General features: G+C 38.9%; 1 protein-coding gene and 1 long non-coding RNA gene across 2 annotated transcripts in view; both read left to right on the forward strand.

Moving 5' to 3' along the window:
* LOC130164589 (inactive ubiquitin carboxyl-terminal hydrolase 53-like) overlaps window positions 1-3,564 on the forward strand; it is a 32,865-nt gene extending 29,301 nt beyond the window's left edge. Inside the window, exons 15-17 of the mRNA XM_056369405.1 lie at window positions 1,048-1,114; window positions 1,211-1,944; window positions 2,054-3,564. Coding sequence (XP_056225380.1) covers window positions 1,048-1,114; window positions 1,211-1,944; window positions 2,054-2,130 — 878 coding nt within the window. The 3' untranslated portion in view covers window positions 2,131-3,564. The remainder of the gene's footprint in view (window positions 1-1,047; window positions 1,115-1,210; window positions 1,945-2,053) is intronic.
* A 2,945-nt stretch (window positions 3,565-6,509) lies between these two features.
* LOC130164949 (uncharacterized) lies at window positions 6,510-27,298 on the forward strand. Its single transcript, XR_008826674.1, has 3 exons — window positions 6,510-6,814; window positions 13,345-13,430; window positions 27,191-27,298. It is a non-coding gene; the product is annotated as an uncharacterized LOC130164949 (long non-coding RNA).
* The last annotated feature ends 415 nt before the right edge of the window (window positions 27,299-27,713 follow it).

Raw genomic sequence — 27,713 nt, forward strand, 5'->3', positions numbered from 1 at the left:
ACAACACACAGTCGTCTTTTCTTTTTGATATTCAGCCACTTTCTCCTGCAAGCTTTTCCTTGGCAAAGATATACATGACCATGAAGACGATGGGGTTTTCTAAGGAGAAAGCATTGTATACTGCATCCCTTTTTGTTTTTGAGAATGATATTGTTACAGTTGCTTGCCAACATTGAAGATCAGCGGCATCAAATTGTGAATTGCCACATGGACTTAGTGGCTTAAAAATGCAATAGTGTTGTGGAGGGGATCTGGAGTCTGGAGTCTGACCCCGGCGTAATTGCATGCCAGCACAAAGGATTTAGCCACTAATGCTTTGAGAGAGCACAGGAAAAAGGAGGGTATGCTGACACATCACAGATGGTCTTCAGCCACTCACTCTCTTCCTTGTCCTGTTAGTCAGCTGTTGTCTGTCTCAGGCCTTGTAAATCACACCCACCCTGCTAACTTGGGCTAAGCTCCACACCAGCCCCCGCCCAGGGACCTGTTTTTAAACATGTGTTGATCTAATGGGTCAAATCAGCTATTATCTCCTAATTTTTTGCAGCATAATTAATTGAAATCACATCATAACATGACTGAACTTAATAGGTTAATAGAATTTGACTCCATTTTCATTAGTTTGCGGTCATGTTCCAACTTTTTAAATCAGCCAGAGTTCATTCAGGGTCCTATTGTTATATTAGTGCTGTTAGCTGAAAGCTAACAGGGCCTGGATATGAACCCAAATTCCCTTTGAGGGGCCATGTCCTTTGGTTGGATCAGACAGTCAGAGTGGTACACTGGGGGCCTGAGGGCGCTCTGCCAGACTAGCTGCTTTGATACTTCCTCTCCCAGCACCAGGCAAAGGGCCTCAGCATGACCCCTGTTAGATAACATGTCTTTGCTGGAGAGGCACAGAAAAAAAAATATTGTAGCTGTGTTTAAATAAAAAAATTAACAGATGTTACTTAGCTCTATTTTATGACCATCTGGTAGCAATGACCATGAGTTTACAAATTAGTGTGTGGTGATGTAAAATGCTCATGAGGCTTCATTAATGTCTAGGTGAACAAGGAAGAAAATCTCCAGATCTACAAGATGCAAACATCCTCTCTGGTCAGCCCATACAAAGGTAAAACTGAGCTCAAATTGTAAAACTACAAGTTTTCAGTTGATGTGGCACAAGGGCAAGTAAAATACTGATGTTTGTGTTTCTTCTCTGTAACAGAAGAAGAGCCTTCCGATACACTCCTGGGATCTTAGAAAAGAACAATGGTCTGGACAGTGAACAAGAGGAAAATATGGATGGTAGCCCTGTGAGCCCTGTGCCTCCTTACTTAGCAAAGACCAGCAGTTCTGAGTGGAACAGCTCAGATGACCTTACTGGACCTTTCTCAGAACAAGAAGAGACTGGCACTGTTGCCCACATAGACTCTTTCATGCACAACCACCCCCCCCCTTTACCCCCCAAGACCTTTGGCAGCAGTCACACTGACCCATCTGGCGTCCACTCCCAACCCCGGGAGGTGCCAACACGGTCGAGCCCCCGCAATGAACTCAAAAATGGCTCATCCCCTCTCTCGCACACCACCCTCCGTCGGTGGATTGAGACACCTGCCGAGCACAGGCTTTCATCCGGCGCCAGCTCCAAGTCGGGGTCATCGGACCAAGACAGGAACGATCTGTCGGCCAGTGAGAGCGACGAGAGGTTACCCAGTCCAAAGCCTGGACACGATGATGGTACCGACTCCCCTACTCTGTCAGATATGGTTCTTCCCACCACCTACTTTTCTGTGGACAACTGTATGACAGACACTTACCGGGCCAAATACCATAAGAGGCCTGCCTTGTACATGAAAGCAGAGGACCATGCGTCATCAGGGGAGAGTGATGCTGAAGGGAGAGGGCTCCCTTTGCAAGATGTTCAGCCACCAGAGCCTTCCAAAAGCCGATCAGAATCAGGTATCCAACAGTGCTGTATACTAATTTTATATTATAATACTGTTTGTGTGACTTTCTGGTCCTTATGTGAATGTTTACATTGATTCAGTCTTTGGCTTATGTCTTGCAGGCTTTTCTACCACTAAGACTACTGCAAAGTGGAATCCAGTTACTCCAAAAGGACTTGATGAGCATGGTTTCCTATGATTTAAACAACAGCATTAATAGACCTTGACTGGATGCCCGATGGAATTGTTATGCACTATGACTGCTACATGGTTTGACTCCTTCTAACTGGGATGTGTATTTGTTTGTCATAACAGAAAGTTTGACATGAACTGGATGCCAAAGAGATTGTAAAAGAACGACAGGTGTCCTTAATAGCCGTCAGGCTGTTTTGGTATGAACTACTAAAAGCTTTGAATGAAAAGTGAATTTGCACAATAGATAGCACCAGAAAGGTACAGAAAAAGAAACGCGCCTAAAACATCATGCTTGTCCTTTTAGAGCTCAAAAGTAAAGGTTAGGTTTGTAAAGAATGTGTCATAAAACGTCACTTTACCACACAAGAGATTAAAAGATTTATTTTACGTGGCGAAATAACCAATGTTTTGCAGTTCTACTTTCTCACACTCTATGGAATGCTTTATTTGTGTGTTCAACTACTCCCATTTCAGTGTTATGAGGTGTATGCCCCAATTCTGTCTGTTTTTGACATTACCTTTCATTGGATTTTGAAGAACACAAGATTCCAGTAATATTCAGTGCTTTTTTTTTTTGTAGATTTTATAAAGTAATTATACATACTGGACACTCTTTTGGCTTTGACTTAAAAATGGATCCCAAGGATCCGTGTGAATATGAAGCTCGAGAACACCCACGTTGGTTTTTTAGCCAATAAGACCTCTTCTCTAGCATGTCAACTTGGACTCTTGTTGGTACGTGGTGTTTAATTACCTCTCCAAATAACCATCAAAGGTTTTTATTCTTTGTCACCATCTGTAAAATGTTTTATTGGAGGAGATGTAATGTACCCAAATAACTCTGACCACCAGTGAGGGTGTCCAGGGACTAGAAGGTGATGAGTAAATATGTTAAATTGATTGCTTATTGGGTAGAAAATTATGGCACGAGGCATGTCCCTATCTCCTCAAATGCACACCTGCACACATCCCGTTATCCGCACATATTTACTGCGTTTTATGTTTTTGCACTGTATTTCGGGTTGATGAGTTCTTTTCACACTCCTTACAGTTATATCCTTCCATTTTTTGTCTTTAGCAAAATCAACAAATTTTTGAGTTTTCTGTTTCACTTCTTAAAGTAGTTCCTATTAACAGCAAGTCTGCACTGGTAGGACATTGATATGTCAGGATTTAAAAGCTTCATTTAGTAATAGACAGGGCTTTCTTTTTTTTTTATTAACATGTTGTAAACCTGAGTAGTGGACTATTTTTGGTTTAAAATGTTTTATATATGCAGCAGACTAATGCACAGTGCCTTTTGTATTTTTCTATGTCAATACAAGGTTAAATTGGAGCCATGATTTGTACAATTCTTTGATTTTAAAGAATTTTTGTAACATTTTATTTTATTTTTATTGATTAACGATTGTTAAATAAAATATTTTATTTAACCATATCTGTGTGTTGAGCCATGTTATATTCAAGAGCACAAAGTGTTAGAGTGTAGCAATGCTGACCTTGAATCTTTATTATTTAGGATTTAGAATGAGTAAACCTGGTCTGTGATCAGTATGTTCATTTTGAAATTATTACCCCAATGAGTCCTCATGATAAGCAACATCTTTACTAAATAAATAGTTCCTACTGATACACAAGCTCATTGTTTTCAATATATACTAGGAAAAATTGTGTTTTGCTGCCATCTGCTGTCATATCCTGACTATATTGTCAAATGTTAAGTACTGACTACCCAACTAAAAGGCTGTTAATTATGCAGTTCTTTTGGTATAGATACATATTTGGAAAAAAAAGTCAGAACACAAGAGACTTGTACCACCTGTGACTACAATGAAGTGAAGTCTTAAAACCTTAATAGCTTAATTAGCTGTTATCTGCCTTTTGACCTGTTGTGATATTTTGAATACTTTCATATCACTTGACCTTTGTACTTTTACTTGATTCCCTTAAGTGAGTCTTCTTTTTTCTTAATAAATGTTACATAAAATAGACCTTGCTTTAACAATGGTAACCTTTATGAAGATGGATATTTATTACAGCTGAAAGACATCAGTAAGCAATACTATAGTATATTTCTGACTTAAATATTAGGTAGTGTCCAGCACACATCTAAAATCCAACAACATGGGAACACTTACCTGATTAAAAATGTGGTAAAATGATCACATGTGACTGTGTTATTTTTGGGCAAAAAAGGAAATAGATGAAACAGACATTGGATCAATGTTGGAATGTGTTTGAAAAGTCAAGATTTGATAAATCCAAGTAAACTTTTTCAAATCATTACAATAAACGTCACATTTACCGCTATGAACATTGTATAATTTAACAAAGTATATTCAACATACTTTCATTACATTCCCGGGCACTCAAATAATGTCGAACTAATATATACACCCGGTCATAGTGGGAGGTTATTATATGATTCCACCATACTGACCTGTTGTGTGACCATCCGGTTCAATAAAATTGATATTTTGACTTACTATACTACGCTGGTATTCCAAAATAAATGAAATAGTCATTGTTTGGTTCTTCTTTTTGATGATTTAAGGCTCCCCTGTCACGTGTATCATTCCCTCTATTATCTTGATGAATCACAATAGAAAACAAAATGAACATCCTTTCTTCATCCTCAAGAGGGAAGTAGAGGACTGCAAACAAAATAAAAGACACCGTATAGATGTGGACTATAATTCATTCACTTCATTTCATTATGAAGACCTTACTCCAACTTTCTCTACATCCAATGATTTAATGCATCGTTCAGTATTTAGGTAGGTCTTCATTGTACAATTTCAGTGCACAAAAGTAGTCCTAGTGCTCTCATTGTTAAGAGCTAAAATATTTTTAGCATTGTTTAATTTTTGTACAACTTATTTCATTTTCTAGCACATTGAGCTCAACACGTCTGTCTTTCACAAGACACAATGAAGATGATTCACCACAGGTATTTCAGGACTTTACTGAGTCATCAACAGTGCTGGAAATATCTACAATAGGTTCTTCAAATATGCATAATTTTTTTTGTTCATGGAAATATGATCAAACAAAATTGACTTTTATGCTTGTACCAAAATTGCAACAACATAATTGACTTAGAAAGACAGGAAAATAATTAATTTTTCACCCTCACTCATCTGCATCAAATAAACCATTTGTTGCCACTTGTAGGAAGACAACTCACACATACAATTAAGAAGGGGATAATGATATTTTTTAATGCCAGCCCCACACCAGAAAAGATTTCTTCATTGGAAGACGAAAAGGGAAAATGCATACCATTCACGTATTCAGAGAATCCTGACAATGAGCTGCCATTCAGTACTAGTATTCAGTTTTGGTATGTTTAAATCTTAGCTGTCTTCTGGTGTGTGTGTGTGTGTGTGTGTGTGTCTTCTCCACCATCCGTCAGAGTGGGACTCGGCTTGTCAGTGTGGGCTCCTCCTCTGCAGCTGCCGTACTTCATTAGGGGCCATCAGCTGCGCTCAGTGCTCTACTGTCAGAGTCAAACTTCTGTTTTCTCGTTTCTCCTCCCTTTGCAATCTCTCTCTCTCTCTTGCAAACTGTCCCTCAAGCTCGCTCACATCCTTCATCCTCATATGATTTTTCACCCTGTCAACTCACTTCAGTCTTTCCCTTCTTGCTAAATTTTCCCCTGCCCTCGATCTGCACCATCTCCCCTCCTCATACTCCTTTTTAGTCAAGTTCCCATCTTCTTTCCAGGATTTTTCTTCTATCTATCTTGTGTTTCAGAATATACTTACACGGTCGATGTTCTTGCCCAGTTCATACTGTTCTTTTAGGTACATTTAATCTAAATGCAGTATTGATAAAATATTAAAACAAAGGAGTAATTGTATTGCTTCTTGCCATGTCTGTTTGTAGACATTTGTGTACCTTTAAATGCAGAAAAATATTACATGTGATTTTATCCCACATAAACCAACTAACAATGTGGTTTGGAGTATTGAATCAAAAGAGTGATGGCTGCAAGATGTGCCAGTGTCTCCAGTGAATCACTATGGCTTATCTTAGATTTTAAATGGGTTGAAGTAGGTTTAAGAGAATCCACCTGCAGCCATTGGGTTAATTATTTTGAACTGCCGCTGACAAGTTCTCCCTTCTTTGGGTTTGATTTTCACTGTTTGTACGATAAGGAACTTCAAATACCTGAAAGGTGCAATGGCCATCAGAGTCAGGATTAAGTTGCTGTATAGGTTCCTGCTGAATTTCCAATAGCTGTGAAACTATTTTTTGGCAAATTTTATTTTCCTAATGTGACAGAATTTGTGTATGTGCGTTTGTTTACTACATCAAATGTGTTGCGAGGAAATTTACGAGGAGTCAATGAACGCAGCACTGGAAAAGCACCTGAGAGTCGCCACCGGCCTGCTGATTAGAAACACCTGCTGAGTGCAAGACCACCAAGATTCAAACAGTACCAATATAATAACAAAAAAACAGTCTGTTGAATGTGGCTGTTAATAGAAATTATCGTAACAAAAATTAGAGTAGTATAATTAACTTTTTCTCCTGCATGTGAGTCCACGAAATGTGTAATGAAATGAAATACTCCGAGTTCGACGAGCTCTTTGGGCCTAAAATGATTGCTCAACCAATTTGGACCAAGGAAATGGAAGACACTGACCAAACGATGTCTGAAATCAGCACTACCATGTCCAGTGGTGAGTCAACTTTCAGTTTTTTATTTTTATTTTTACCACTAAAAAGTGGTTGTACTAAGTACAATTCAATTTCGTTGAAAACAGAACTGCTAGCAAACTAAGAACTACAAGCTACTAGCTAGCTCTTGCTAACACTTCCGTTATTGAAATAGTTCAAATAGACATATTTAAAATTACATTAAATGAAAGATGTTGGTAAATGAAAACCACATTTTACCTAATTAAAGCAGTCTTTGAAGCACTTTTAGAGGTGTTGATTCAACTGTAGGGTAATTTTGCTGGATTTAGCTTGTGGTAGCACTGCTGAACTGTATTGCCTTGTACACGGTAGTGTTTCTGTTATGTTGCCTACCCTATTGATATAAATGGGGTGAACAAAATAATAAAATCGTCAAGAGCACTTCATGTTGACTTTCTATAGAATTGCGCTGCCTCCAAAACTAGTCTGCTGTAGACACACTTGTACTTTTCTTGGAGGCTGCATCTAGTGGCCATCAGAGGAACTATGTCTGCAGGTACTTGAACTAGCTTTTCGTGATGATAGATGCAGCTTGAGTAAAATTAGACAGTGGTGCAAAATTGTTAAAAGATTGCAATTTATGTTGACCCAGTGCTAATGCAGTGGCATTTGTTCTCCTGTGTCAGATGTGAAGTTTGTTGCCTACTGTGTGGATAAAATTTGTTTGATGCTGCAATATTTCTTCTCCTTAGTTTCTCTGGTTTGCTGCTGTAGGGGGCAACAACATTTGGAAATATAATTAATTTTCAGCTTTAAGCTGCAAGTTTATGATTTTATTGCTGACTTGATCCCCTGCTGTGAGGGAAAGGGTTTCACTGTGTCCTAGATAAGAAGGAGGATTGACATCGTGGCTAGAGTTGAGAGTGATTAATTTTTATATCAGCCATTTTAGTTTCTGTTATATTTATTTGGCATTGCTTGTTCTTAATAGAAGTTCATATTGAACATGAACAGTATTATGAGATTTAAATCTTTTCAAACTTTTAAATTTAAAAAAATTAATATTTGTTGTAATTCAGTTAACGGTGTAATTTATGTGTTCTTTTCCCTTTCCCACATAGTTTCTTCCTGAGCAGTTTTTTTCAGAATTTCCTATCTTGTCTGTATTTCTTCTTTAGCAAACCACCCTGTGCCCAGTTGTGTACATGTGGTGTACACAAACACAGATGCATGCACACAGCCCGTGGGCTTCTGTTCTTGTTGTCATCCTGACAAGCAGTAGGAACAGGATTATGGGTAGAGGCCCTCTTACTTGGGGCAGAAGAAAGTGTGAAATCTGATTGCTTCGGAAGATTTAAAAAATAGGACCCTGTGAGGTCGGTGGAATCCTAAATATGAGCAGGCTGAAGAAGTATAGCAGCAGGGTGTAGTCTGTTCCAGGGATTTGCCAAATTTTCAGACTTGAGAGAGGGTGGCTTAAGAGAGGACACAGAGAAGAAGCTGCAGGGTGCAGGTGGCAATTGCTACTTTTTTCTTTTTTCTTTTTTTCCTTTTTACCAGTGTCTCTTTTGCAAGTTTGGTTTTGTTAATTCAATACAGTTAACTTGCTAAAGAATGTTTCTGTGATATCCAGATATTTTGGTTCACAATACTTTGAAACTGGATGTTACAAAACTTACTGTTGTAAGTTTTTGAAATGTTGTCATATTGTGCTGCTTTTTTAAAGATGAAAATGCAAATGTTTTTCCTAATGCAGCTCCAATATCAAAAAAGATTGTTGAGGTTAAATATTTGACACATGGGATGTCTCTGCTAGCATTATAATAATTGATCACTAGGGGGCATTAAAGCATTGTGCTTTTGTTCCACTCTGCCCTGAGGGTGTTTGGCAAAGCCCACTTGCCAGTTTCCTCCACTTCCACTTTCGAGCCTCTTCCAGTTGCCTGCATGAAACAAAATCGCTGTAATGACTGCATGGTGCAGAGAAATGGTTGAACAAGGCTGAGAAGGAAAAGCTGTCCTCGGGGAAATAAAAAAAAAAAAAAGATAGCAGCACGTTTTTTGTTTTTTTGTTTTGTTGGCAGTGGTAGAGTGGAGGTGGTGTGCCACAGCAGCAGGACACACGTGGAGATTGGTGACATAATGCCAATTTTATGTTTCATTGAATGGCTTAAGATAGGTTATAGTGACAGAGGTGGTATGGCTTTGATGGTTGAAGGCTTCGGGACCTCATGTTTTGCAGCATAATATGAAAATCTTTGTGTTGTACTCCACTTGCTGTATGCCCTCCCCTCTCTCTCAGTTCTGTCTTCTTCTCTCTATAACACGTATGCTATATTTCCTTATATTTTCTCCTCTGCTGTATGTGAAATTCTACCAAGATGGTTTCCTATGATGCCATGATGCTGCTCTGTTTGTCTGTGTTTGTTTTTGTTGCCTTCTCCAGACATGCTGTTTGTTTCTCTACACCTGCAACAAACCGCTATCGCCTTTCCTCACCTGCAACAAATCAATATCATGCAAGAAGGAAGCTTAGACTCTATAATATGCCAAAAGCTATTACAAGGATTAGAATGATGGAAAAATGTACAGCATAAGAGCACGACAACACTGAACTTGAAATGTGTCTTTCTTTAATAAGTGCTTGCTGTTAACTTTTCCTCCCTGTGACTTTTGCATGTTTTTAATTGCAATTTGAAAAATTTTAATCCTTTCTTTAGCTGAGAAAACAGTTTTTTCTTTGTGTCTTCCCTAATCTTCCTACTTTTCACTGAGGCCACGCTGATTGCATGTTAGTGGTTTGACCCCAGCAGATCGGTTTTGAAAACTAATTTAGAAAACTGTTCACATCCTTTTTTTTGCTTTGATCGCTAAGCCCCACCAAGTTAACATTACACTGTAAATATTCATACGAAAATGATGTCAGCTGTCATGCCTTTGAATGAAAAAGTGTTTGTTTAAATTCAGGATTTTGTGTTGTTGAGGTAGGCTGTGAGACTGACTTTTACTTCGATTGGTTCACTTAGGCTTCCATAAATATGTCAGCAGCTGAATGAAAGTAAAATGAAGGTGTCATTTAAAGATGCCTTATCCTGTTGTAACAACTCCTTTGATATCAGCAATAGATGGGTCCACTACCTTTGTTTATACTTTGAAATGTAGGTTTGTGTAATAAATGTTTTTAACATCTAGTTTTATGTGAGTTTCACCTGAAATACTTTTGAAAATCAGGATGATTTTCTTCATAAAGAAATTATTCCATAAATGCTTCAGAAAGAAATGTGACCTGGCTTGTTTGCACCAGATAATAGATGGTAATAAAAGGATTGACATTTATGGTTAGTTGTGGGCCTCGCTTATGTTTGAAGGACATTGAGTCTGAAATGAAAAACATTAAATGGATGTTAAACTTGTATTTATAAAACTATCGTTTTCCTCATTTGAATTATTTTAGAACACCTTCACAGTAATTGTCTGAATTGCCAATGTTAAAGTTTTAAATAATTGGCTTTTTCATTGATGGTTAAAATTGCCATATACGGTGGAAATGCTCTCACACACACATCTGTGGGTGGCAACAGCATCTTCAGTTCTCACTGCCCAAGATGATGTGGTAAACATGGGTTCAAGTGGAAGCTTGCTGGATAGAGGACTCACTGGCTTGTGCCTGAGAGCAGAAATGGGGCGTAACGCATTGTATCCCTGTACATCTAGGAGCCTTGCTTTTGCCGTCTCCCTGGAAACCATTACTGTGCTGCCGCTTGCATGTGGTCTGTCACGGATTCAGGTGGAAACACAAGCATCTTCGTGTGCCAGTGAAAAGGGAAGGCGCAGTAGAAAGGGGGGGGGGGGGGGGGTGTTTGTAAATGGCTCTGAAGTCTGCAGGCTTAAAAGTGTTGATAACTATGGATTAGCTCTGCCTTCTCCCTCAAGCAGCTTTAACTGTGTGGTCTCTTTCTCTTCAACCTTCCTTCTTTTTGTCTGTACATACACTGCAGAATTGCATGTGTACACAAAGAGTATGTGGGTAATGTATTTGTGAGAATTTTGTTTTGATCTTACTCAGTTTTATAATTATTTGTTCTCTTTGAATGTTGTTTCATATGGTCTCTGACTGTTTTGAACTGCATATACTTGAACCATAAACATTTTGGGCTGTCTTTTACTTTGTAAGGATATTATATGATTGATTTTTGGTTTGTTTACCTTGAAGCAGTACAACAAATGTCTTGTGCAAGAATTGAACCTTGAATATGAGGTCAACAAGGTAATCTACCCCTGAGTCCTTTAAAGTATGCTCATTTTTGCTAAGCATGAAATGGCTTTGCAACTTTGTCATTTGTTTGATGCCAAGGAGGAAAAGCAACCTTATCTTTGACACTTGTTTAAACAGACCATGGATGCATATAATTTGTAATCTCCAACATCCTCTCCTCATGTATTTGTGTGAACAGCTTTGGTTTTAAGGATCAGTTGACTGACATTGTGCAAGCAAACACAATTAATGCTCTCAAAGACTTTTAGTTTTCAGAGTAGCTGTTTTCTGTGCTGTTGTTCCTTTGCATGCTGCAAATTGTCAAGCATGATCCTCTGGTGTTCTTAGACAAAGTGCAAAGCATTATTTACACCAGCATTAGGAATATTGTGGCTAACACTCTCTGTTGTTAGACAGGTGCTAATATAAATATTATACTGTGTAGTGTGGTTATATTGGCCAAAAAGATGTGATATGGTTATTAATTATTTCATCTTAAAATGGAGTTAACCCAGGCAGTAATTCAAAAGCTTAATAGAACAAACATATACAAAACAACACATAAAAAAAAAAACTCAGAGGTTATCACTTGATATGGAGCCAGCACATTCAAATAAAAATACAAATCAGTTGCATATAGCTCAACTTCCCTAATAACAGTGGCATGATTGATTGTGCCTATATACTTTGCTTGAGTTCTTTTAGCGTGTCCACTCCGTGACCAGAGTTGTTCCTTTCCAAATGGCACAAATCCCATTGCTCGTCTCAAGTACTTCCAGTAAAAGGGAGATACCCTTATAATCCTGCACATCATAAACAACTTCATTTTCATTAAGTCTCTTTACGCTTTATGGTAAATTTAATTTAGACTATCCAATGATTAATGTTCTCAGCTGATTATACTTAAGAGGAGCAGTGGGACAACATGCACTGCTCTGAGCACAGTGAAAAAATACACAGCACAGGAGCCAGGTTTGAGCAGTAATGCATAACATGTAATAGGGATGCAGAAGATAGAATTGTTAATCAGTGTTGTGATAAAGACACTTAAGTTGAAAATTTTTATTTTAACCTGAATTATGTTTTTTTGTGAAAGTGATTTTAGATTTTGAGGTGTTTGTTTTGATACTTAACTAGGCAACTAAATGTTTATAATAATGGTTGAAAAGCAAAACACACCAAAATGTAAATGTTGAAAAGTAATGAGCTTTTCACTTTTTTTACTAGATTTTTATTGTGAATTACAATACTAATCAGGTAGTTAACCACCAGCAAGGAATGTGTTCTGAAAGTGACGTACATTGCTAACGGAGGCTAATATAGTATGTGTTGATTTAAAGCTTTAATTGAAATTATTATCAGGTTTTAAAAGCCCAAATTTGAATCTTATTGAGATCAGAAATTGGCATGCCTTGTGTCAACTATGCAACAAGCTGCTTACGGTGCTGTGCTCATGGCCCTTCTCATCATCAGCCTACAATGATAATGTCATGCTCATGTGCTTATTTCATAGAGAAAAGTACAAGTAAATATCATTTGACATTTGACAGAACCGTGCACACAGACAAACACGTGCATATACAGAAACGGATCACAACCCCCACTGCTGTCATCAAATTAATTCATTTTGGATTTCACAAATATGACCTGTGATTGCTGGTTGTCAGTGGGGGGGGGGGGGGTCAGTCGGCAGCTGATACATGAAATGATTGGGAGAGTGCAGCGTGTTCTCATTATCTTGTCCCTTGCATTGTAATTATCACTCCTGCTCTTTCTGCACCACTGCTCCCATCTTTCCTCGCCATTGTAATCGTGATTGACTGGTGCGGCGGCCAAAACAGCGCAGTCTGAAAAGGCATCAGACACACATCTCATAACCGCCCTGCCATTTGATCTTCTCCTCCTCCTCCTTCACACTGACTGCTCCTCCATCTCTCCATCCTTCAGGTTGAAGGGAAGTGGCAGCTAGATGATAAGAAAACATGCTTGTAGAAGAGTACAGAGTTGACATGCCAAAAAAATGTAATTCAGTGTTTTCACATATTTGAAGACAATTACAGTTTATGTACAACCCATGCATGAATTGATAATGCATGCGTTCAGTAGTGCTGAGGGCTCAGAATTTTACATTATGGATACACATAGCTCTTCTTGCAGCCATTCAAGTTAATGGTGGGAGAGATGTCATTTATAAACACAAATGTGTTGTGGACACTTTCGGTAGTGTGGACACTGCTCAGTTTTGCTCAAATAAAATTTTTTGGCCTTCAGTTTCCTTGGTGCTTTGAAATGCCAGACAGTCTTTCTCTGCGACAGGTCTGAATGATACACCTTGTCAGAGAGGGAAGTTCATCAGCAGCCACTGAGAGTGCCATCGATTGAGCTGCCCTGAGCCCCGCCAGGTAATGGATTGGATTTATCCCTCTCTGGATAAGGCTTGTGCTCAAACGTGTACACACATGCACCCACCCACACAAACACAAATTACAGTAGCGCTCCTTGCACACCTGTGTGTATTGCACACAACCATGCAACCACACATTACATCCACACACATAGCACACATTACTCACAATGTTTGTCTATACAACACACTTCGACAACCTGTCTGAAAACTTGTGTGACATTCAGCAGACATTTAGACAGTTGGGATCAAAGGCAGTGATATATTTTCAGCAGCTGTATGGATAGGGAAAAAACAAGACAAGGAGATAGTACTTTGATAGATATCAGGACATTTGTCAGGCATCTGTCTGTGCGTATTTTGGGAGTGAGAGATGAGTATCATCAAATCCATATTTTGAGGAGGAAAAACGGCTCAAAGTTGATGGCAGATGTCTTTGATGTAGAAGAGTCGCAGCACCTCAACTGTTTCTGGTGTTTTTGTGGCCAGGCATTTTCAAACAAATATTAAGCAAATCGTCATCAATAAATCGTTTCGAGAGCCATTAAAGCATTTCAAGTCTCATTATGATGACAAGGGTAAACAGATTGGAAGATGTAAAACACTCGATTAAAGTGGCATTCTACTTGCTTCTCTAAATTTAAAGAGGCAATGCATCATGAATGTGTCCAACCAAAGATGAGCATAGTTGAAGAGAAAACTAATTAGACTAATCTTTTTGCCAGGAGGTTTACCTATAATGGTTATAATCTATGGACTGTAATATGATTCAGAAAACACTTAGTGGCAATTCATCTTCCCCTATGCCTCAAGGCACTGGTGTGTGTGTGTTTGTGTGTATGCATGCATAAGCAGAGATTTGCAAGGTCTGAACACCCATTGCATACCCATTGTCAATGTAGAAACTGCAGAACCATACTGGGAAAACTTCTGTACACTGTGTTTATTGATGAGCAGAGTGATGTCTGTAGATGTTATGACATATAACTCTTGAATGGCTGTGCAACATTACTTGTTGCTTTTGAAAAGTGACCTGACACACGCAAATTACTACAACACTGGTGTTTCTTGTGCAGTGTGCCAGGAAGTACATTTGAAGAAATAAGAAATTGTAAAGTTTTTCATTTTTGACGTCAGAATGCTCTTTAAACAGATACATGATGTTTTCAGAACACAGATGGCTGTGGTCAGAGTTGTAGTTACTGGTTCAGAACCTTGATGGCTCTTGCTAATGAGTCTGTGTGGCTGAAGCATCTGTCTGGATATCTAATGTAGCTCGCCATGTGGAGAATGTCATCCACCGTCTGGCCTCTAGCCACAGTCAAGTCTACCATCAGGGTTAACATTATAATTAGTCTACAATCAAAGAATCCTGAGAGGTTCAGCTTACTTTGTGCTGACCATGACTTATCAAAAGGCTTCTTTTCTTCAATGGGACTTTGATTTTTATATTACATTTTAACCACAAGAGAGACAAATGTAGTTATGGGCCAGATAGATGTATACTTCCTTATTGTAGTGGAACTGAAGAATCGAATAATGCATTGCATAGTTTCTTGGGGGATAGCAGGAAGATGTGTTGTTTTATGAGTGCACTAAAGTGTTTGTAATGTCAGAGCTGCAGGGTGGTTGTTTATGTTTTAGTGAGGTTGTCATGCCATTTGCAAAAATTGTAAGGTGTATTATGTAAAAATTTTAGTGCTGAAATGCATGGTTTTGGTCAAATCATTCTTCCATTTCTTGGTCAGAGTGAGTCCATGAAACTTGCAATTACTACAGTTTGAGACTTTCCTGGTACCACATAGCCAGCATACAGACTTCAAACTGTTACAGTCAAGGGCTCTTGGGGCGCCGTTTCACTCTATGGAAATCAGAAAAACTATGAGCAAATACAGGCAACTCGGCATAAAAGCTAATGAAGCACCCACGTACCCGCTGTCGCAAGGTAATGAGTGTACTTAGCTCTAAGGGAAAGGACATCTCCAAAGGATTTTCAGTGTGTGCCCACTTCCCCAAGTGCTTAATCATGGTGCTTGATTATGAGCAGCCATTAGAAGCCTGTGAGTCAGCCCCACTCATACACTGCAAGGAATTATGGTGTGCTTGATTGAATTCAACATTCTTCTCCCCTGGTCTATGAGAGCTTGCCAAAAGATGGCAAAAAGCCTGCAAAGCCTCTCTCTATTGGTTTATCATGTTAAGCAAGCAGACAGGCTTTGTTTGGAGTGGGCTTTTTATTAGATGCGAAGCACCTTCTGAAACTGGCTTCCGACTCGCGATCTGACTCGCTCACGTTTAGCCTGCTGCAGATTTTCCACACATGGGAGCTGTTCATGTATTGTCAGTCCAGTTTTACACATACAAACCCATTCTACCTTTTGGAAAGGATTGGACTAACAGCAGCAGATGAGATTTGCAGATGTATGGCAATGTTAAAATCTACTGAGTTATAGAAAGTAATAGATGTGACACTTTTAATACTGCCACCACCTTCGGATACTGAGTATTATGGCAGCATTTTACTATAGCTGTGTAGGTTTTTAAAGATTGTAAAAGAGAATGAAATGATAATAGAAAATCATTGTGTCCCACTCAAGTGGATTTTAAGCAGTAGGTACTAAATTAGGGATGCAGTGAGCCACCTTTTTCTCTCCTGATATAATTTCTGATGCCTCATTTCAGGATACAAACCAATACCGATTACTGATCTGATGTAAAGTTCTATCTTTACTCTAAATACCTCACTATGTGAAACTCATTGTAATCAATTGAAGCTAAGGTAGCATTAGGCAAGTGATTGCTGTGGCACTAAAAACAGAGTTGACAGCCCACTGTTACTGAATAAATTTAACCACAAGCAGAAACTCAGAATTTTATAATGACATTGACAAAGAAACTGTGTCATGGTACACTGTCCCCTTAATAAGGTCAGAATTGGGGAAAATATCGATCGAGTGCATCGGATTGATACGTCCGTAATAGAAATACAATAGACACCATATGATCTTGACTGCCACACAAATTAGTCTAAGTATAACTGATTTTACTAACATCCAAGTGTATAGTGGAAACATTCAACACCAAAGACAAAACAAAAAGAAAAAAAAAACACATTTCCTTTTACTGCTTCTTTTCCTTTGGCCTCTGTATCCTCCCACTCTGTCCTTTTGTTTTCTTAAATTAGACAAATAAACTGGTTAGGACCTTCCTCTTTCCATCTCCCTGACCTTACATATCTGTGCCAAGGAATGGATAAGAATCTCCCTTTGCCTTTTTTAATCCATTACCACTACTGTTTTCCTCATGCCATCTTGTGATCTCTCTGTCCCTTTCTCCTTTGTCTCTCTCATTGCGCCACTGTGTCACTGGGCACACCTGCTTCATCCAGCTGTCAATTACAGCACAGAATTACAGACTGGCACGCAATTAGGGTCCGCCTCACGCACTGGCCAACGCTGGTAATGAGTTTCCCTAGTCATTGATCAAAGTCACAATCACACTCTAGCCCAGAGTTTCCCAATTAATTTTCCCTTTTTTTTCTATCCAGAGAGCATCTATGTTGAGCCGCCTGAGACTGTTTCTTTATTTATATGCCAAAGCAGCAGAATTTTCCATCTAAGAAAAAATGAGATAATCCAATTTCAGTGTTTGGGTATGACTCTGTTTTAAGTGGAGTTTGTGGAGGGAATTTAAATTTGCTCATGAAAAGTTGTTTTTGAATTTTGAAGGGTTTGAGTAGAGGGTAGACAAGGAGCTAGTGAAGTAACTGCCAGATGTTATACGACTGATGTTCTACGGAAGAAATTCTTCCAAATTTTAAAAAATGGATCGTCACCGCATCATGTGAGAAGTTTTTTTTTTTTTTTTTTTTTAAAAGCACATAAAATGCAGCTGTAGAGGACATATTAGCCTTTGTTTTGGAGCAATGTCCATACATTTTACTTATGTGTATTTTTCCGTATCCAACAAACTCATCAAACTCCTTGCGCTGTTGCTGCAGATCATTTAATAGAGCTCGCATCTGAGAAGGGGCTGCATGTACATCTACTTCTCATTATGCAAGTGTCAAGACTTGAGTAGTGGGCTTCCTGGCAAATAATAGAGGAATGACATTGCTTGTTTGTTTTCCCTTAGATGTGAAATGCGCTGAAGCAGGATGGAAATGGCTCGTGGGAGGGGTGGAGTGATAGTAAAAGAACAAGCTGAGCATGGTCGCACACAGTGTTCAAAGCCACTAGGCACAGGTTGCTGTGACTGACAACCTGCTGTAGATGGGAACCTCCCAATCACACTTTCCTGTCTCAGTGAAATTGCCTCAGTGATATTGAGACAGTATGTCGTCGTCGTCTTTGCCATATTCACTCGTGCAGTGATATTGTGCCCTGTCTCTTCTCTGTTTCAGCTTGGTTATTCTAATTACTCTAGGTAGGTTTTGTGAGAAAATATGGAAAACGTCAAATGTTTGAGTTTGAAATGAGGACTCAAATCCAGCAAGATAGCAATCTTGTGGTGAAGACAAGGTAATGAATTAATTTTGGTTCATGGCTCAGTAGTGAGGAGAACTAGGTTGAGTAATGAGAAGAGGAAGCTGTGATAATGGAAATCTAAATGATTAAAGTGTGCGTTTGCGTGGGGTGGGGGCAGGGTGGTGGGGACTTTGCAAGAGGGTTAGGGTGGTGTGATAGTGTACAAAATTGTAGCAAAAGCAGTTCTGTGTTAGAAGTGATATACTGTCATTGTTGCCAGTTCTGCCTGTAACCATTGATCCATGCAGTAGAAAGAGATTATTTCAGTTTCAAATGCTTAACATTTACTGTCCTTATTCCAAAAGCTTCTGTTTCAAATGTAGCTTTAACATATTGAAATGGCAAACTTAAAATATGTGGACAGTTGAACTCACCAAGCTGAACTAAATATATAAAAAAATGGTCATTTGTGCAAAGGCAGAACAAAAAATATTAGAAAATGGTAACGCACAAAGAAAAGTTGTCATACAGTCTGACCCTGTCTCCTAGAAATTATGTTTACATATAATTATACTGCAACAGCAAATACATTTTATGTTAAATATAATCATTGGCTGGATTATGTCTAGGGGCAACATATTTCTTTGCATAAAATTTCATAAAAATAGCCTTAAAATGACCTTTTGGAAATGACACAAAGTTGGAGAGTAAGTGTGAAGTTTTTGTCCTTTGTTATTTAAGTATAAATGATTTCTGTTTCACTAGTATTTAGAGATAATTAAAAATGGTAAGAAAACATTTACACTTGCTCCATCTGCAATCCTCATGAAGCAGTTACAGGATTTCCTTTTTGAAAAACTCAATAGTTAGCATCAACAGTGATGGCTGCAATGACTGTGCAGACAAAAACCCGTAGCTACAGTATTCATAAACAGAAAAATCCAAGCACACAGATTTGGCAGAATGCCTAGTTATCTCTGGTAGCTGCAGTACTATTGCAATCAGTGCTAAAAAATCCTCCATCAATACTCCATAAATGGGCAAAGGGGTGGGGCATTTGTGAAGCCAAGTCTTCGGTGCATGCCAGTTTGTGGCAAGAGACCAAAACCTTTTTTGTACCAGGATGTAAACATCTTAATTTCTGTTGTAAAATTGGGCATTTTAACATAGGTCTATGGGGCTTTTGGAGCCAGCCTTAAGTGGTTAACCAAAGAACTGCAGTTTTTGGTACTTACGTGTTGGCTTCATTTTTCAGCCCCGTAAGTTGCTGCTTGATCTACTTGTTCCAGCTTATATTATCATTAGGTTTATTGTCCATGGTGCAGTTTTGCAGATTTTTTACAGAGTATTATGTTCATGTTATATCACCATGTGACTGTGATGTCACCATGTAAGCATTTGGCATAAGCATCAAAACGCTATTGCTGTCTGTTAGGTGGCAGGCAATGTGATTCAGTACACATGCTCATTAAAAATAAGATTTCTGATAGCTTTTATTTGCCTTTTTAAAGTGCAATTCATCAGTCAGGTTCCTAAGTAATATGTCCTGACGACTCAATGAGTTATGGTTTATTAAATTAAATGGTTTCAGTGCCACCTGTGTGACTGGAAATGACCTCATCCACCATCCTCTTGCTTCCTCTTTTGCTGCTGTGATCTATGCAGATCACATACAGTATTTACACACTGGCATATACACATACATAAACACATTCATACATACTTACGCATACAGTACCTCTGTGGTGGTACAGACTGAGAGTAGATATTTCCCTAATGGAAAAGCTCATTGCGAAAAAATAACTGTAAAACCAGCCAGTGCTCTGTCAAACTATTTTACAGTGTCAGCACAAATGCGGCAGTCTCTCTTCACTCTGCAATGAAATTTATGGCCATTGATGACTGATTGCATTTCTCCCCCTGACTGTACTCTGAGCCTTTTTGAAAGCAACCCAGCAGCACATTAATTTCTCCAAAGTCATCATTTCAAGTACAGTGACTTGCTGGAAAAATAAAAACTCAGATCAAGAGAGTTCTAATTTTAGCAGTTCTTATCAGTGCTGGCAATAAAAATGTTCCTAAATCACAATTCAAACATTCAAAAAATGTCTGTTTTTGTGTAGATGGACAGTCTGCAGAAGTGAGTATGTGACTTTAATTTCTATGTAGGTGCTACATAGTTACAGTATGTGTGACGTCTACTCACTACTTTTCTCCTTATTGAATCAACCAATGTCATCTCAAATTAAAGGTCCAGTTATGTCATTATGCTCGCAGGAGCAAGAACAATCTAAGTGCCTCAGTGCATTCCCAAGAACATCAATATGCAGCATGCATTTAGCGGAACCACTGAGGTAGACACAGTGGCTCAAAAGTGTGCCTCTAATTAAAGGTCTAACGACTCATCTTGTGCATGTCTTTTCCATTTCTTTTCTTGCCATTCCTGTTGAAGGCAAAGAACGCTCAAGCAGAGATGGACAAAAAGCTTGATGAAAAGACACTGATTAACCTGTCATGTTCCAGACAGGTATCCATTAGGCTTTTTAATCAAAGTCTATATGGCATGAAATTGACATTTTCAACCCACCATAATGCCTCACGAGAGGCATTGAACTGAACTGATACTGCCCTATACGTCAGTGCACTTGTGGCCGCTCTAACCTGTACTTTCATCTGCCGTCTTCACACGTCAATGCTTCTAAAAGACTCTTTGTTTTGCCAGTGTGCATTGAAAATAAATGTTTCTCATCTTGCTTGTGTTGGATCTTACACAGACCAGTCCCATGTAGTGTCAACCACCAAACTACTTGCCTAATTGTGAGACATTAGCAATATTTTTCTTATTTCTGGTAATGTCAACATGTAACATAACTGCAATTTCCAGCCCTTAATGTTGACTGTTTCCCCTCACTACAGAGGAAAGTCTTCAGTGTATAAGACATGATGCTTGGAGCAATAATTTGCTCTCCCTGGTCAAATAAAGTTTGCAGTTATCCAGGATTGGAGCCAAAGGGCTTCCTTGCTGAGGGCTTTTCTGAAGTCAGCAGGTTGGGTCATACATTCAGTACTGTCCACAATTCCTCCTGTTCCTTTCACTACCACTTCTTCCTCTCCCCCCTCACTTCTCTCTTCTGCTATGTCTGTCCTTAAGTCACAGGGAGAGGGAGCACGGTTGTTTTGATGTAGGATTTGATAGATTTGTTTGCTGCTGCATTCATTTGCTCTGTATCAGGGAGCTGACGGGCCGTAAAATGAAAATTTGCCTTAGATTTTCAGCATGACTGTTTGGGGGCAAATGTGAAAGAACTCCTCATGCATTCCAGATACATATTTTTCTCTATTTTAAAGTGCGTGCGTTCATGCTGTGCATGGCAATTAATAATAAGGATTGTAAAGTTCTTAGCGACAGGAAAAGATGTGGTTCATATCTGTTAAAGCAAACTTTTTCTCTTACGTATCCCCAAAATAGCATTTATTGCTCAAGAGGTTGTGATACTGTGATGAGAAACTCTTCCAGTTTCACTTATTTTGTTGCTCTTGTAAAGGAACCTCATGATTAAAAAGTGACAGTTATGGATAGAGTCCTGCTTTTCAGGTAATTAGATTAAATTAAAATGCATGTTGTCGTCTTGCGATGCCCACAATCTCTAATTAAAATGAATGTGATGGAAACAACGGGAAGCATTTTCTTGTTAGAAAACAAGTTGAAGGAGAGAAAGTCAAACAGCACTCTTGCCTTTTGTAAGGCTCAATGTGAAACCATTTGCAGTAATGTCTTGTTACCTAAAGAAAAATATGTAATAAATGTGTATTAAGTGGTAATGCTGGTGCGTACCCCTCTGAAACCTTCCAAAATCTTGGCCAAAAAAGTGAAATCTGAACATATATTTTATATTGTGGTAATTTTACAATGTACAAAAGACAAATTACTCTTTCTTGTATATTGTCAACTGCCATAATGGCGTTGATCATGAGCAACCACCGACGTGCTTCCTCTTTGTTCATGTGCAGTACATGCGTGAGTTGAAACCAAAGCAGGAATGGTTGTGCCACAAGGAAGGTGCTTGTGGGAGAGCACGACACCCCATTGCTCTTTCCACCCGGTTGCCCAGCTGGTGTCACAGAGCGCGTTGGATGATGGAGCACTCTCATTCCGAGTTGAGAGAACGCTGAAGGTGAGAGTCGTCCAGAGACCCAGTTCTTTAATCCTGGCCGGCTTCTGCCACCTTGTTCAGCAAGATAAATGGACTTTTGACACACAGTCAGATCACACACTGGCCCAGCTTTGATAAACAAACACTTGTTTGCTCCTTCCCATCTACTGCAGACATTATGTGGTCATCAATGAGAATCACAGAGCTACGTACACTTTATACATCAACATACATTACAAAGTTTTCAAAGCAATCATATAGTTCTTTAAGTTTGAGGAATTCTGAGGGTTGTCAAAAAACAAATCTGTTTTTCAAACAAAGATGTGCAAACATGCTTTTTTGACAGTTGCAACTGTTGGTGTGCTTTGTGGAAGTCCAGGTGTGCTACAGACAGGCAAACCATGGGGGGCAATTAGAGAGGATGTCCAACACCTGGGTCCACTAGTGAGATGGGAGTTTGAGAACATCCCAGATGACATTTCCTGCAAGAGCACTCAAATTCTCAAAGAGTATATTTCATACTCTAGAAGAATTAACTATCCTGTTTTGTAGACAAACTGCTTGCATGCTGCCAAATAAGGAAAAGAGGCTGCAAAATGCAAACATAGTCTCCAAACAAAAGGTGGCACAATGTGAAAAAATTAATGTTTTGGTCAAGCGACCATTGTCAATTTAGTCAATTTCTCTCTAGAATTACATGGTCTATCAGACTAACAGCAATGACCAATCAGGAGGCGAAATATTTTTCACAAGAACCTATGAGCTACACTAGGAATCAATAAGAGAAGGTCAGTGGGCATCATCTAGTGTCTTGTTTGTTTTGCAGTGTGCTCTGGAAAATACACCTGTTATGTGGCATGGCAGTAAGTAAGTGTGTAAGTCAATTTTCACTCGAGTGACTTGTGATGTGCTGCAAGGTCCAATTTATATTGAGCGCTTTCACACCCATACTCCCCCTGGCACTGTGTAAGCACTGAACACAGACTTTTGAAGTTACTAAAAATACAAATTTTTAAAAATCACGACATCTTATTTTTCTGATAACCGAGAAACATTTGGAGGCTAGATTTATCAGATTGTTTTTCTTTTGTTTGAGCTGTTGCATGCTGTAATATTGATATTTGAATAAGTTTGAATGCAACCTGCTGTTCTACATTACACTGTTTTGGTTCTGTTCTTTCGCAGCACCTCTGATGCCTTGCTTTATGACAAGCTAATAGGTGACTTCAGATTTGTTTTTGTGTAATGTTGCAATATTGTGGTAAAATCCAGTGGCAACCATTGCAGTTAGTGTCTCTTTTATACATAACTTAATTAACTTCTAAGTTGGCTGGCTTAGAAAACCAAAATGTTTCAAAATCAGGATTTAGTCTCAGTCTTAAAATTGATTTGCAATCCTGTGTGTTTTTCAAACTAAAAACATGAAACTGAAACATGAGACTTCTCTACAAAAACGTCAATGAAAAACAAAAATAAAAAAGACACTTTTCACAGCCACAAGCTGATTTAACTGAAAATAACTTTGTTATCTTTAACTATTTAATATTATGCCATACATCTATTTATGGGACAGTTTTTACCAGTCATCAAGACGGTGGACAATCTAAATGTCACTCCCACTTACTTGTGGGAGTCTGAGAGTATCTTGGAAATATTGACTATCAAAATCAACAAAAGTAAATCATTTGACTGGCTCAATGGTACCATTGGTTTTGGCTATACACCACCAGTAGATGTACATCTATCCTTCTGTCCAACATTTGTATCTCTCTCCCTCCTTCTCTGCATCGTCCTCCTGGCTTGTAACTTAAATGGATTTTCATGCATCATCTGACTGGGTGTATTGGAGTTGACGGAGTGAGGACGATGACGCGGACTCCAGTCACATAGCTCCTGTCCTGTACCTTTTCTGCCAATTCCCTCCAATTCCCTCTTCCTCTGTCAGCTTACCCCCCCTTTTCTCTGATCCTTTCTCTAACACCTCCTTGTTTGGGCAGTTCCGTTCCTATATAAGATTTGCACTGCTGTAGTCATAAGGCATGTCTGTGTCATAGTGTTGGCTCAAAATGTACAGGAATATTACCTGTTGTATAGTATATATATTTGACAAAGTATACCATCTTTATAAGAATTTCGTATTTAGATGTATGTATGTAGATGCATTTTGTTGTCACAAAATACTTCTGGTCTTTTACTGTATTAACAATGTAGATACAGGAATACACATCTGGCCATGCTTAAAGCATGGACATCTGGCCACTACTGAAACAATTATTTGTGTACTCTTCAAAAACATGAGAAAAGCAGACACTACAGTCAGACACCCCCTTTTAAGCACATGTAATCCACATTATTGAAAAGGAGTTCGACATATTAATAATTAGTACTAACACATAAAGCAACCTCTGAGGCTTCCAGTTTATGTCATGCCTGTCAGCCAATGCTCCTTTGTCTTAATGTTATTGATTTTAATTAGTTTCAAGTTTGGTGATATTTTGAAAAGACTTCCTTTTAATCTGGGTTACTCCAGCTATGAAAAGTACCCCTCCCTCCTGTGTCATCAGAAAGAATGAGAACTGATATTGTTCCCTTTACAGCAAGTCAGCTTCCCATTTGATTGCTTATCTCTTTTATTAGCTTGATGCTATTACTGGCATGGCTTCTTGGCTTTCATTATCCATTTTTATGCCGCAATATTCTCTTGGAATTGTTATCGTAACCAAGCTCATCTTGTCGTGTTGTTTATGCGTGATTGATTTGTGGGTTGCTGATCTTGCCCTCCACCCCTTGCTCAGTGCCGACTTGGCGGGTCGACAGGGTTACTTATTCACAGATGATAGACATCTTTATTAGGAGAAGAGAATGCTTTAAAACCTTAAGCGCAGGCATTTATCTGGAGCACGGCATCTTACAGCCCAACACCCGACATGCCCAATCCCATCCATCACGGGTCAGCTGACGGCCCAAGTTCAGCTTGTTTGCCCTCTCCATCAGCCTGAAGGACAGAGCAGGGTTGAAGTTGGCAGCAGGAGACTGAGAAGAACAGGGAGTGTTTGCCATGACAGGAGTAGGCCGGGGAGATGTCATTACCCCCTTTGTGTTGACCAATACCATTACCATTTTTCTGCCCAACAGGCTGACCCTGTAGGTTCTGTTGGAGGTCAAAGTTTCAAACAGTTGTCTTGGCCAAAACATCTTGGAACCTGAAAAACATAAGAGGAAGTTTTTCTTGGATTTGTGTTAATATATGAAGCAGATGCACATGACTTTGAAAATACTCATAATGGATCCTATTGGAAAAACAGCCAGCCTTGTTTACCCAGGGGCCCTAGTTTGAGTCTTTATGCATTTCTTCCTGTGTAATGAAGTTTTTGCCCAGTAGTGATGACAAATGTCATTAATGCTTGCAAAGATGATGACTTAGAGTACTCACATTAAGCAAAAAGTGTGGATGCTTCTTGTTTTCTTTTAGATCTATCATTCTCTCCTCCCGCTGTGTGTAATGGCACTTGGCATCAACACTCGATGACGAGGCAATTTAATTTATCTCTCACTATTTAGTCTTTTCAAATGTGTGGCTCTACACTGCCAAGGCTATAGTTATCACAATGATCCTTCTCCAGCCAGACTGAAGTGCAGACAACCACACACACACACACACACACACACACACACACACACACACACACACACACACACACATTCTTACATGCTTGGGTTCTGTAGTTGCTGAGATAGCTTGCTCAGCAAAGGCATTGCCTTTCAGGCCGTCTCATCCTGGAGCTCTGTAATCCTTTAGGTATTACAGAAGCCCTATGAAGCTCAAACAAACCCCTAACAAGCTAATGAGTTAAATAAATATTAGTTAAGGCAGGTGGCTTACAGCTGGGAATAGTGTGTAGGTTATGCAGCATTTAGATACTCTTTGTAGCAGAGGGGGGTATGATGATTTTAACCTTACTGACCAAAAAATTGGCATAATGTAATATTTTTAAAATGAGGGCTATTCTCAGTCCATTCAAAATTTCAACATTTAACACGGCAGTTCCCTTCATCTTTATTGGCCAGCTAAATGGTCTTTTCCCAGAGCTTTAATTATTCATACACATTAAAGTTTAAATCCACTGGCTCTTGGGTATGCAGGCTTTGAAATAAAGGTCATTAACATTAGATGATATTAGCTTAACTGTTCACAGATACTTTGTTCATTGTCTTGTGATGCTAAAAATTTACAGTGTTTTTTGACTGGATGAAAATCTATTTGTGGTGGTTGGAATCTGATATCCAATATTGAGAGTTGGTTTACTGTTCAAAATTAATAATAATTTATGTGTATTGATATATATGAAAATTATAAAAAATCAGGAAATTTTATGTCATACTTACTCCTCTAAACCTCTAAACGTGCACAATAATACACAATGAAGACAAAACTTGAATGCAATTCTGGTGGCAAAATGAAAGACACTTGCCCTTGTGGGAATTAACATCTGTGAATTTGATGCCTGATTTTTTTTCCTTTGGAATTTTTGGCCAATTGATTATTCATGCTCGGCTGCCATTTTACATTGGGGCCCCTGATGCCCCTAAGATGATTGCTTACATGTGCTCAGCTGATTCATATTTGAAGTTTAATTACCATTAGAGAACCATTAGCCTCTTTGACATAACAACAGAATGGGAGCTGTAGTGGCCGTCTTGACAGTAATTGGTCATCGTTGATTCGATGCACTCCAAACATTTGGCCTGAGTGTATTTGTGTGAAGATCAGGGAGTGGTCAGCATGCTGGCCAGTACATTACAGGTCCTGTAAATGCCAGTTCCACCACCCTAACCCTGCCATTCCGCTCATTATCCCCCAAAATGCAAACAGACCGAGTCACAACTTGTGGGTATGACTGAGTCACTATTCGGCAGACCCACTATACCTCAATAATATGATGATACTTTGTGGTTGAGCCCATCGGTGTCAGTGCTACAATTTTAACCTGTTTTAATCCTAACCAGCAAACTGCTAATCTCCAACAATCAGGTAATATTACCGGCAGCTAACTCTGTAAATGCTTTGGTGCATAAAAATAGATCTGTATAAAGACATGGACATTTATATGCTTTTTCTTTTCTTTTAAATATTGCAGGGATGAAATGGTCAAAGGAGAAATGTCTGCAGTGAGCTGATTAGATGAAAAGCTGCACATGACAGGCTCTTGCTACAGCTCGGGTGAACATCAAACGTCCAACATATCACCAAGGTGAGTGACGCCTTGTACTGTGCTGTCCCTGTTGTGTAGAAAAGCATATGCTCTATGTCTCAACCTCTCATTCGATGGTAGTCATCTACATCAGAGATATCCCAGCAGTATGGAAATGTGTTCTAATAATGGTCACATTTTAAAATTGCAGGCAAACTTTTCTTATGGTCTTTGATTCAGTTATTTCATCATGTGGGGTTGTTTGAAAACTGCCTGACCGCAGGGGTACACTGTTTTATCACAACAGTAAGAAATTATCAATATCATCACAGCCCTGGAGGAGATTCAGTTTATTAGATACAGGGAGATGGTTCCTACAGTACTCCTTGTGAGCTCAGTCCGACGATGACTGGCAAATCATTGTGGGCTTTGATTAGTGAAAACCATGATTGACTTTTCACGTTGTGAT

Source organism: Seriola aureovittata, chromosome 23 (assembly GCF_021018895.1).
Source record: "Seriola aureovittata isolate HTS-2021-v1 ecotype China chromosome 23, ASM2101889v1, whole genome shotgun sequence".
NCBI lineage: Eukaryota > Metazoa > Chordata > Actinopteri > Carangiformes > Carangidae > Seriola > Seriola aureovittata.